Here is a 13,282-nt window from a genome sequence, read left to right as displayed (position 1 = left end):
CTTAATTGTGAACTTTTACTGATATGACTTCACAAACCGGTAGCCATTACATGAACTAATGAAACTTTATTATTTGATTTAAACTCAAATCTGTGCAACAGAGAGTAAACACATAAGTTCACAGGCGAGCTGGGGCCATATAGACTCCATACAGAGTCAAATGAAACTCTGATACAAGCTATAATTAATTCCTGTTGCATAAGAAAGTCATAATCCACATTGATAATACACACCTAAAATAGATATTCCAGTAGCACAGCCCAGATGTTCTATACTACAGTGTTCCCTAGTTTATCGAGGCGTAAGCGCTCCATAAATAACCTGCTATAGATGAAATCGGCAAAGTAGGGTTATAGAGGATTTCAAGTTGTAAAACCCCAGATTACACACTTTATACACTTTTCTCAGACAAACATGAATATTTCCAGACTCTCATTTAAACTCTTCAAGCTCAAATCTCCTTCACATCGAAAAGAGCCTGTTGAGGTGGCTCGGGCTTCTAGTCCGGAGGCCACCTGGACGCCTCCCTGTGTAGGTGTGCCAGGCATGTCCCACGGGGCGGAGGCCCCGGGGAAGACCCAGGACATGCTGGAGAGACTACGTCTCTCGGCTGGCCTGGGAACGTCTCGGGTACCCCCAGAGGAGCAGCAGGAAGTGGCCGGGGCGAGGGAAGCCTGGGCATCTTTGCTTAGACTGCTGCCCCCACGACCCGGTCCCGGACAGGCGAAAGAAGATAGATGGATGGAAGCTCAAATCTTTGTAGAATAATAAATCACATCCAAAAACAAAGATCTGCTCACTATCGAAGATTGAACACTTTCATACAGGAGACCCGGCATGGAGGAGATTGAATGACAAGGTCAACAGCCAATCAAGAAGAAGAAAACAGTGTGTTGTAAAAAAATATGTAAAAAATTGTGATACAGCAAGAGTGTGAATGGTAAATCGTGATATAGCGACTTCAATGCAGGCCTCCGCGTCGTCCATTAATTTCTGTTATACCATGGTCCGGGTGAATACTTGATTCTGATTGGCTGTTGGGTGTGCATTAAAAAGTGATATACCACAGGATAATCGCACGGTGAAAAAAGAAATTCTGATCACATAGCTTAAATGTTTTGTATTACTGCGGCAGCTTCTTTAGAGCAACCTTTTGCTTCATCATTAGGACTAAAAGTAAGAGGTGAACTTTCTCTCTGAACTGTGTTGCGGCGCCACGTAACAAATAGTCCGCTTTTTGTGAGAAAAGCAATCCAAAATCAGAAAAAAAAACAAGAATTAAGGACTAAAAACTGATTAATATTTATTGCTTTTGTATGGTATAAGCGGGTTAATTGCCTTCAAAGTGGGCATTATCAATTTTTAACGCTTTACGTCGGAACGTTCAGGCTTCCACGGCGTGCGCTAAAAAGTGATAATGTATACTTCGTCGGCCATTAACCCTTACATGATAAACATCTCGTCAGACATTACCCCTTACTTAAACTGATGGATGTAATAGTAAAGATTATGAAACAAATGCATGAAAAGATAACTCTGTGAAAGTGACCACAGTAGCAGAATTCAGAGGATTACAGCGATAGATTACAAAGACGGTCCACCCACTACATATTAAACACTGAACACTGCCTCAGTGGTAGTGAGCCAAGTAAATCAGCAGATTTTGTTCATAAAATGTCTAGCAATGTTCATTTGGTTAAAGCGTCGATACAGCATGAAAGTTAACTGATCACACATTCAAATTTTGACCTGTGGATTCACTGAATCCTTTGCCACAGACACCACACTGACTATGAGTCGGGTGGGCCAAAGAGGTGCTTTGTTTCTTTAAAGGCATACGTTTGGAAAGCATCAAATGAAAAACTTCAGATGGAAAAATATTTAAGATTTAAAGCAAATTTAACACTTTAATGCCCTTCATTTTTGCACTTTTGTTGTTTCCCCTTCAATTATTCTTTACAACCCTGCAGACACCCTGAATTTTCATATTATCGGCAAAAAAAACGAACAAAAAAACGGATTTTACACCTTTTAAAAAAACACTTTTCTTTCTTATAACTGTGTTGTTTTCCTGCGATTTAACTGCATGCCTTTTTGAAAATCCAAAAAGGCAATGATTTATGAAAGGGTCTGTCACCATGTCTGAGGCATCTTACCCTGCACCTCCTTGGATGGCGGTAAACTGAGGCTGATATTGGGGGTGTAAATGCCCGAGCTGTCTTGTGCATGCAGAATTCCACCTCCTTCCTGCAAGGAACGTACAAGTTCCCTCAGAGTTGTCACTTCCTCTCGAAGAGTCTCCACTTCCTGCTGCCGCTGTTGCTTGGCAACACTGGAGGGGTTCATTCTAAAGTGAAGAACTCTGGTCTTTACTGGATCATAGTCTCCCTGAAACACAGAGTAATGCCAATCAATGAAAGAGCAATTTAACGCAAAACTCTGCTTCTTAAACCACCTCAAGACTACATATTTATGAAGAACATATGAACTAAAATGTACTGCAATCGGATTTTCAGGAATATAACAGATGAAATTTTTTTTTTTTTTAATTGCATCATGTCATCCCATAAGAAAAATCTGTGGTTTTATGTTCTGTGTTTTATGACCAGAAAAACTGTAATAAATTAAAGACCACATCTTATAGGGCTGCAAACCCACACTTTATATATATATATTGTGGGTATATATTGTGGGTATAATATAGCGTTGTTGTAGATTTTTTTTTTTTTTTTAAACTAGGCCTACTTTTTTTTTTTTTAGCATCATCTTGTTAAAAGATTTTCAAAATCGATTAAGACACATTCTAAGATGATACAATTTTCCCCATTAGAATAATAAATCTTTGCAGGAGGAAAAAGCAGATGATAAAAGACATACCGGTTCATGTATAAAACCAGCATCTCTCCGTTAACAGAATGGCATAAAGATGTCCTATCACTCTTTACGTTGTGTTAAAACCTAAGAACATCTTAATAAAGCTTGCTTTTCTTGTCAAAGGGGTCTAACAATTAATATCAACATTTGTGTTTGCCAATACAATTCATAGTCAATATTTGATCCTTTTGAATGATCCGATTTAATCCGATTCCCTGACGTAAAATCGATCCAGGACATCTTTAGCCAAAACCTCAACTAGTGTGACTCAGAGATGAATACCTGGATACTGAACAGTGCAGTTGAAGTTTACCAGATTCCTTGTATTTCTTGCAACATAATCCAGTGTAAATTAAATGTGTACAAAGTTCAGCCCACTGTTGTTGTTCCACAACCAAATAATCCAAAGGGAATATTATTAGAACATTCTAGCACACTATATGGTCACCAGTCTTTGCTAAATTCAAAGTGTTTCCATACATTTGACTGGAATGATGGACTGATCATTTCATTTTTTGCTGTCATCACATGTGTGTTGTCTGCTGTGATAGTACTTGGTCGTTCTTACCTTATAGTAAAAATCCAAATGTATTTTCCAAGACAAATTCCTTGATTTATCTCATTTTGAAACTTTTTTAGTTTTTTACCCCCAATGGTATGGGTCGATTTGATTTGATACGACTAACAACTTGGCTAAGAGAGAATGATCTGGTTGGATAAATCAATTAATTGATTAATCGTTGCACCCCTGCATCCCATATTGTTTTGTTTTTTTTAACCTACTACCGTATCACTGATTAAAGTTTGCAGTACGAAATTAATTGATAGTTTGTTAATTTTTTTAAACTGCCTTATGATAATTATAGTTATATTAAATGTGTACACACTGGCTTGTTGTTGGGTTATAAAATCGAAATAGGAAAGAAAAAAAAACATAAAAAAGCATGCTTTGAAGTCAATAACATTATGCTTCCTAATGTGACGGTGGTTGAAATGGTGTCAACTAAGAGCTCAAGTGTGACAAAAATGTTTCACTTCCTTTATAAAAATGCAAAAGACACAACTAAAACAAATTTTAAACAGGTCAAAAAAAACAACAGTCCTGAGACCTTAAGAAGTACAAAAATGCAAAGTCCAAATGCCTTTGTACTCTAATTGGCTCTGCTCACCGTTATTTGGATCTAGCTCCACTCACTACAGAGCCAAGTCTGCTGAAATACCCAAGCTCCCTGTCATTTCTCTGTGCCTCAACAAAATGCTAAGTAAGAGGAATGGCCCCAGGAGCATCACAAGCTATTTGACAAAGTATTGCATAGTATAGGAATAAAAGAAAAGCTGATTAAAATGTACAGAGCATGACTTAAAAACAGGGACAGCCAAGAAGTCTCAAGAAAATATTTTTTAATAAGGTATAGTGCTTTATAATTAGAGTTTGTTCACATTAAGAGTCTGTAATATCATTGTTTTAGAGAGGCAAATATGAGGACATCTGCCTGGTAGCTAACGCCCAGTTTGAAATGGGACATAAATAATGACAGTATTTTTTTTCATGAGGGACAGCAGAAGACATGCAGAAGTATTGGTTGGTTGGGCTTTACAGAATATACTGTACTTCTATTAGTAAATACATTTGTAGCAGACCATTTAATACATTTGCGTGCTCTATGTGCACACATCATGACTATTAACACGACTTCATAATGGAACAACAAAAAAACGCACATGAATAAATGTAATATTATAGCCCCCGCCCCCCTCACACACCATCTTAAACTTTCTCTTCCTTTACGATATTGCCCGACCTCATTTTTTTCTATTAGAATGTTCCCACTTGATTTGTTCTTTGTAGTACTTTAAAGTGTCCCTCTACTGTGCACGGCAATAAAAACTTTCTGATTATGATGAGAAAAGTGGAATGCACAACGTAAGCAGTGATTATCTGAAGCCTTTTCAATGAGTTTCTGCAGGATGGGTCCATATTTTTCTTCATTTGTTTGTTTCATTAAAACTAGATTTGAATCATAATTGCAGTTTAGAATGGGAAACCAAGCCTTTGGGACAGCAGCAAGGATCCCTATCAAACCAACCTAAATTCGTTTTTAATATCAATAAGGGAATAAAAACAAAATCTGTTAATTCTATTTTTGAGCCACTTCACATTTTTGCCATTGCTGGTTTGTCTGCACATTTAGGAGGCCTAATTTATTATATATTCTTTTAACAGTTTCATGCGTCATTTCACTAATATTCAACTGACATTTTTAAATCTTGTTTTATTCTGTTGAGCACTTTACATTACACTTATGCTTGAATAATCTAAATTTATGGAGACATTTTAAAATTAGGTTAGAAGTAACAAACATACAGCAAGATAGTACTAATAAAATCATATTATTCTTTTTATATAATTATAACATTATTGCAATGCTGCAAAGATCTTCTAACGCAGGGGTCGGGAACCTTTTTGGCCGAGAGAGCCATAAACGCCAAATATTTTTAAATGTAATTTCGAAAGAGCCATACAATAATGTTGTGTCTCTTTCCCACACTGATGCACGGAGACTTAACCTCTTTTAAGGTTCTTAATTCTGGTTACTGTAGACAGCAACAAACGCCATACAACTAATTCATCAACTCCTGAATCTCTCCTGCCGAGACGAGAGAGAGCGCTTCTCCCAACTTTATATTCACCTGCTCTCGCTCCAACCCTCCCATTTTCCTTATTCGGCCCATAGCTGAACCCCATTGGTCCAAATTACCTAACAACAGGCTGAGCGACAGAACTGAGAGCCAATCAGATCTCTGCTTGATGCCTTCAATGAACCCCAGAACTTTTAACGCGGCCCGACAGCCAAGTTAAACTCAGTCCGCGACAATATTTTTAAAACTAAATATACAAGTGAATGTGTGCATTTGATGTAATTTCAACATTTTTAAAGTACAATAAGTCTGTGGATCCTTTTTAATAACATTGTTATGCTGTTGCTAATAAATGATGAGTATTTCTCGTGGTAGTTTTGTTGTCTAGTCTGGTTGATACGTGGTGAGTTTCTGCTTCATGCAGGCGTTGAGACTTTAAACGTGATCTTAGGTTGGTCTGAATGTTCTGTAGATGTGACAAAGACTGCTCACATGCAGACATGGAGCCAAACACACACTCACACGCCGCAGTGAGTGACGGGCAGCGGGTTTTACGTTTTAACAATCCCTGCGCGATTCACCTGCAGCCTGTCCCCACAACACCTCACCCCCACCCTCTGCTTTCTCTCTCACACATCCCGTCCCCGCAACTGCGCGCTCTTTCTCAGAGACGAGAGCGCGCAGTTTTAGGCACGGCAATTCACAGTTTTCCGGGTGGTACAAACTCTGTGAAATAGATAATAGTAAACTGATAGTTTTTTCTCCAAGCACCGCTACTACTGCGCGCCTCTGGCATCGCATCGCGCCCGAAAAGGACTGGTCTAATGAAAAAAAGTAAAATTAAAGATTTGTCTGCGAGCCACATGTGACCATCAAAAGAGCCATATATGGCTCGCGAGCCATAGGTTCCCGACCCCTGTTCTAACGCGATAAGACAGAGATTGCAGTTCACTTTGCTTTAGGTTTTTTCCACCCAAAATTTTTTCTAGACGGCAAAAAAAAAAGGTTCAAAACAAGACTTTGACAAAAAAAACAGTAGAATAAGGACAGAAATCCAACATTGTATTTTTCTCAAAATGTCAAAAAGACGATTTCAAAATAAAACTGCAACTTAAAAACAGGATTTCAGAATGGCGAGAAAACAAATGGAACAAAACTGAGAAATACGATTGTGCTTTGGGTTAAAGCTTTTGGTTGCAAATGATAGGTTTTGGTTCTCAATTTATGCATTTTGATTTGCAGATTTGGGGTTTTGATGCGCAATAATTTAGGTGCTGCATTGACACAATACTAAACTACCTGCTTATCATCACACATTTCCTCTATGAGCCACAGAGCGCTCATATTATATCTATTTTTTTTTTTTTTTTTTTTTTTTTCTCTAACTTGTCCTGTCCAACAGCTGGGCAGACAGATGAGAGCTGAGGGCCTCTTGTGTTGGACATATTTTACTTTAACAAGAGGGGTTATTAATCTTCAGACAAACCAAAGGTATGTCTGAATAAACCCCTTTTGTAATTGAGGCCAAACTTTTTTGATTTCAATCATGTCTGAAAATCTTTGGTGTTGGACCGGACGGAAAAGGACAGAGGGGAAGAAGAGAGAGGGACGTTAGAGAGAGGGGGGGTAGGGGGTGATAATAGGAGGGGAAGGGGGGTAAGACCATGAAGCAGCATAAAGCAACAAGTTTACTGGTTGTTAATCATTATGGTAAGGTTCAAATGTAGTACAAAAAGGGCGGGGCCTGTCCACACACACACTCAAATGTTATAAACACACCTGCTAGCTGCAAAAATGTCCACCTGTCGACATGTACACAAAACAGATAGTGTGAAATATTTCAGTCATTCAGTCATGCAAACTGTTAGTGCAAAGGTGAGCTAACACCTGTGCTCAGGTGAGTGTTTATGTTCTTCTAAAATGGATGGTGGAACGTGAAAAGAAGGAGGGAGAGTGCCCAGCCATCCCCACCCCAAGATATCTATTTGGATTACATTGTGATATATTGTTATCACCTGATAGGGAAAGAAAACTTTATCATGATATAAAGAAATTCTATATCGCCCAGCCCGAGCAAGACAATCTTAATTTTTAATGTTATTTACAAATTTCACTGAAGCACTCGTAACATTTATCAATCTGCAACAACATAGGGTAGGAAGGTCTGAAGAGACATTATTTATCACGGACGGAGCCAAAATAAAGTGTGAAAAAAGTCGTTTAAAAAGGCAAATTAGATTAATGTAGATGAATGAATGCATTTGCTTCAATAGGAACAGCAGATGATCAGAATACATAAGACATCTTGATGATCCAAAGGAGTCATGGGAGAAAGTCTTGTGGTCAGATGAGACCAAAATAGAACTTTTTGGTCTTAACTCCATTTGGCGTGTTTGGAGGAGGAAGAAGGAGGAGCATCATCCCAAGAACACCATACCTACAGTGAAGCACGGGGGTGGAAGCATCATGCTCTGGGGGTGTTTTTCTGCACAGGGGACAGGACGACTGCACTATATTAAGGAGAGGATGAACGGGGCTCTGTATTGTGAGATATTGGGCAAAAACCTCCTAACCTCTGTCAGAGCGTTGAAGATGGGTCGTGGCTGGGTCTTTCACCATGACAATGACCCGAAGCACACAGCCAAGAAAACCAAGGAGTGGCTCCGTAAGAAGCATATCAAGGTTCTGGAGTGGCCTAGCCAGTCTCCAGACCTAAATCCAATAGAAAATATTTGGAGGGAGCTGAAACTCCGTGTTGCTCAGCGACAGCCCCGAACCCTGACAGATCTAGAGAAGATCTGTATGGAGGAGTGGGCCAAAATCCCTGCTGCAGTGTGCAGAAACCTAGTGAAGAACTACGGGAACCGTTTGACCTCTGTAATTGTTAACAAAGGCTTCTGTACCAAATATTAAAGTTGTTTAACTCAAGTGATCAAATACTTATTTGTCACAGTAATGTACAAATAAATTGTTTTAAAAAAACGTACAACGTGATTTCTGAATGTTTCTTCAGATTCTGTCTCTCACTGTGGAAATGGTCCTATGATGAAAATTTTAGACCCCTCCATGTTTTCTAAGTGGGAGAACTTGCTAAATCACAGGGTGATCAAATACTTATTGACCTCACTGTATATGGAGTTTCATCTCTGCCATAAAGTGAAAGGGCGTAAAGACAACTTAGCGGGCGTGTTCAAGAACTGAGTGAGTGAAACTCACAACGTGCAGGCGCAATTCTAACCGAGCGACCCTGCATTTTACAACTGCACGGCTGCAATGCTAACTGAGCGGTGATCTTGCGAGGTCAATTCTCCTTTGAGCACTTGCTCGAATTTGCGCTCAGTGTTAAAGGGGCGTTTTAGTCACTTGGGGGGCGGTATTCAGGGGTGTTTTTGTCACTTGGGGGCAGTAACCTTTCTGGTTGTTCTGATTGGCTGAAATTTGCTGATCAAATGCGACGAGGCAGCGGGGCGGGACTTTCATTTTTAAGTGCAAGGGGGGTTAACAGGCGGCTCTTGAGCTGCATGCGGCTCTCTGCCTCTTATTATATTTTCTATATACTTTAACAACCATGAGGCAAACATAAAAGTCTTAAATTTTCTCCAAAATGTACAGAGTGGCCCTCAAAATGTGTGTCCTACTACAAACAGAAAATGCAGTAGAAAAAAATAAATAATAACACACACAATTGGTGTGAATAGAAAAATAAAGTAAAAAACTTTATTTTTTTTTTATGCAGCTGAGGAGCTGCAATGTTTTGGTACTTCTGGGCTGCCTGTAAATTCAGGAACATATTATATGTTGTTTTTGGGGTGGTGAACCCCAGAATGACAAATGCATCCAGATTCAAACATTTTAACGCTGTAGTTTTAAGAGTACTGTATGAAAGGCTTTAGAAGGGCTTTTTTTTGGAACTGTAATGTCACACTTTGATTCAAAATATTGTCTTGTTTGAAGTCCCACTCCAATCATGTTTTGATCTGTTGTAAAAGTGTTTCCAGTGGTCTTTTAATTTTGAATATGTTGTTTTTAGTCAACATCAAATACCTGTTAGTTTTTAGGACAGAGTTTGTGCAGAGCAGCAGGAGTTCATCAAAAACTCATCGCGGAGTTGTGGCGCAGAAGTAAGCCTGCCCTTATATTCTATCATCCCTTTGTTTGCACTCTCTCCTGCTAGCTTACTGCCCCTCACAACCCCAAGCAATATCTGAGCCATTCAGCTGTACAGTTTTGAGCCAGATGCCAGCTCAGACGTGGAAAATGAAAAGGTTCATGCATATATTTGTCTGCAAGTGGATGAATCAGAATGGAGGGGAGCATCACAACAAGGAGTTTTCTCAAAGGCATTTTTTTCTCCCGATTCATCAAGATTTGAATACAGAAATACTCAGAATGCTGCACGGTGGCACAGTGGTTAGCGCTCTTGCCTCACAGCAAGAAGGCCCAGGTTCAAGTCCCGGCTGGGGGATCTGAAACCGAACATCAATGGGGGACCTTTCTGTGTGGAGTTTGCATGTTCTCCCCGTGCATGCGTGGGTTCTCTTTGGGGTCTCCGGGTTCCTCCCACCGTCCAAAAACGTGCTTCATAGGTTAATTGGCAACTCTAAATTGACCCTAGGTGTGAGGTGTGAGAGTGAATGTATGTGGGATATGTGGCGACCTATCCGGGGTGTCCCCTGCCTTCGCCCGCAAGTAGCCGGGATAGGCTCTGGCAGCGCCGTGAACCCGAAAGGGACAAAACGGAAGAAGATGAATAAAAGGAAAAAAAATACTCAGAATTAAGCTTACATTATGCTCCTCCACCTTAAGAAAAATGATCATTGGCGCAAGAGTCTTTGGGGAAATGTCTCCAACAAATTTTTGGTTTTTTTAGGCTTTTTTTAATTTATTTTTTTATGTGAAACATAGTTTTTGAGCCTCCACACAAAACTCAATGATCTACCTCCTGCAACTGACCTAAACGTTGTGTGGTTGCCGTAGCAACGTGTGAGCAGAAAAGTCATTGACTGAATTGCTAAAAAAATTTGACGGCCCTCAGGCGTGTGAGCCAATTTCAGAATGAGTTCATAAACGCCAGAGGCATCCAGTTTTGGAAAGAGTACGAATAAGAAAGAGCATGGAAGAAGAATCAGAGCAATAACAAAAAAAAGGACATGCGCGTTAGTGGTAGCCTCTAAATGTGTGGCAGGCTCTGCCTCTGGGACTTGAGCTTTAGGGAGTTTACAGATAAGTGAAGGGAGATCCAGTTTGTGCCTGGAAAGCATGACCGCAGAGGTCTGCAAAGCAGTAACTTTCAAGGGGAAAAAGCCTTAAGGTCTGCTCGTCTTCACACGTAGAGCATCTGAGTGAAGAGTCTCCTGGAGGGATTTGTGCAAAATTCAATATTTTTCTTGAGACAGAATTGTCATTATTATGATCCAAGTGCTGGAATGACCTTTCTTCTCTCTTTTAATAGGCAATTTGAAAGTAGTTACTACAGTGCATTATAAGGGAGTCTGTCATCAATTATTTAAGCATAGATAAATCATAAAACAAAGGTACAGACATTTTTTAAGTTATTAAACTTTCTTGTGATAACTCTCTCTTTACCCCTCTTAATATTCCAAGTTGCTAAGGAAACTGGGAAAAAAAACTAGAGAGAATCCCCCACCCCCATATAACACTATCCTCTGGGTTCTCCTCCTAACCACCCTTTTAGTCCTCCTCAACATCCATGAACTTCCTCTTTGCGCTTTCCTGGTAGCTCCAACCTCAACATCCTTATACCAACGTAACCACTATTCCTCTTCTTAGCGTGTCTAAACCGACTTGATTTGGCTTCCCTGCATTTATCTACAAAAACATGAGTCTAACATGTCCCTCTGATGTATTCTTCCCTGATCCTATCCATCCTCGTCACTCCCAGAGGGAACTTTAACATCTTTAGCTCCGTCTCCTGTCCCTTTCTCAGAGCCAATATCTCTAAACCAACAACACGGCTGCTCTCACCACAGTCTTTTACAACTTTTCACAAATTCTTTTGTCACATCTCACACCTAAAACCTTCCTCCACCTGTTCCAACCTACACCTTTTCCTATCTATGCACTACTTCTTCCAACAAGTCTCCTCATCTGCTTTTCTCATTCAGCATGACATCCTATGCTGTCTGGCTACACTTCCTGACAACTTTGCAGTCCCTGATTTCTTTCAGCTTTAAATATCTGGACAAGATGCAATCAACATGTGTATTCTTCTCTGCACTTTTACACATCACCTTCTCTCTTTTCTAGAAAAATGTAGTCACCACTGCTTTTCTATTCTTTTAGCAAAGTTCACCACCTGTACTTCTACATTTGTGTCATGAACACCAAACTTTCCAATCATTTCCTTATCACTCGTGTTTCTTTCACTCATGAGTCCATGAAAGTTTGCCTCAATAATCACTCTACCAAGATATCACCTCATATCATCCTCCAGAATTTCTCCTTTTCCTCTAGCTCACTTCCACAAAGGGAGGCATAGCCACCGACAAACCTTCAGACTGATCTGACACTGTTCACCTCCAAACATCTTCAGGATCTCTCCTATCTCGCTCCTCTTTCAATCTACCACATAATAGATCCTGGTCCGAATCTACAAACCTGGGTTCATTTCTATTTGATCTCTTGAACATACAGGACATCCGCATTTCTTTTTTCCATCATGTCAGCCAACTCTAATGTATGCTGTCAAAGACATTATATTCAAAGATCCTGCTTGGAGTTCTGCAGGCCTGCCTTTTATTCGCTCTCCTTGCTCAGGAACATGACTTCCTCCTCCACTTCTTCAACCAACAATAGTCCACCAACCACCAACAGCAGAGGGAAAAAAGACCTCCATCAAAGACTGAAATGAATTAGAATGAAGCTGTTGTTTGTTAGTCTAACCCAGGGGTGCTCATTTGTTCAATCACGATGTACCGGTCGATCTTCATGGACATGAAGGTAGATCGCAGGCCAGGAAAGATAAATAACCCAAAAAATAAAAATGTCACACCTACGTCACTGTACATGCTGAGTGCAAATTCTGTCTGTCATCAGAAAGTCGCTACTTGCTCTACGGCACGTCAAGTCCCAGTCAGAAGACCACTCCATCCCACTGAAGTGTTTATTGAGGCCCGGATTGCCCCGCGGGCCTCCGCAGTTCCCTCCCAATGGATCTAAACCCACCAAGGCAGCAGTGTTTTCCTTTAGCGCGCGCTTTTCGAGCGCATCCCTTGGAGCAAGAGGCGTTTTAGATATGCCATGCTCCCCCAATTGCACGTTTACAGCAGAGAATAAAATTTGATAGTGGCTGCTTTCTGTTTTTATAATAAAACGACTCATCTGTTAATACTAAAATATCTACTCACAAAGATTTACGTACTCTTACCGTGTAGCATTTTTGTCCCAAAATACTATATATACATACATATGTACGTGTAGTGAAAGGTCTGTTAAGAATATCACAAGAGTAAAAACACAGACATATGAATAAGAAGAGTTTTGCAGTTTTAAAAACTTCCAACAGGTTGCTGAATAAAAAGTCTTGACTTGTTCCACACAGAACTGGTTTCTTAAAGTTGTTTGACAAACTTGGCAGACAAGTTTAAAAAGATCTAAGTTTATAAAGACATTAATAATTAACTTTAACAAAACTGGAAAGACAAATTCTAAAAATAAAAAGCTCCCAGCTTTGAAGCTCTCCCAAGTGTAGCACCCCTTCATGATAAGAGCTCATTAGCAGCAGACATATAAAACAAAGCTAAAAGAA

General features: G+C 39.8%; 1 protein-coding gene across 1 annotated transcript in view; it reads right to left on the bottom strand.

Annotated features, from left to right (window-relative positions):
* The window catches only part of mad1l1 (mitotic arrest deficient 1 like 1), a 67,160-nt gene that overhangs the window by 26,017 nt on the left and 27,861 nt on the right, over window positions 1-13,282 (bottom strand). Inside the window, exon 16 of the mRNA XM_011477875.3 lies at window positions 2,157-2,388. Within this exon, the coding sequence (XP_011476177.1) occupies window positions 2,157-2,388 (232 nt within the window). The remainder of the gene's footprint in view (window positions 1-2,156; window positions 2,389-13,282) is intronic.

This window comes from Oryzias latipes, chromosome 1, assembly GCF_002234675.1.
Source record: "Oryzias latipes chromosome 1, ASM223467v1".
NCBI lineage: Eukaryota > Metazoa > Chordata > Actinopteri > Beloniformes > Adrianichthyidae > Oryzias > Oryzias latipes.
The sequence above is the reverse complement of the archived record's forward strand: the minus strand, read 5'-3'. Positions and strand labels throughout refer to the sequence as shown.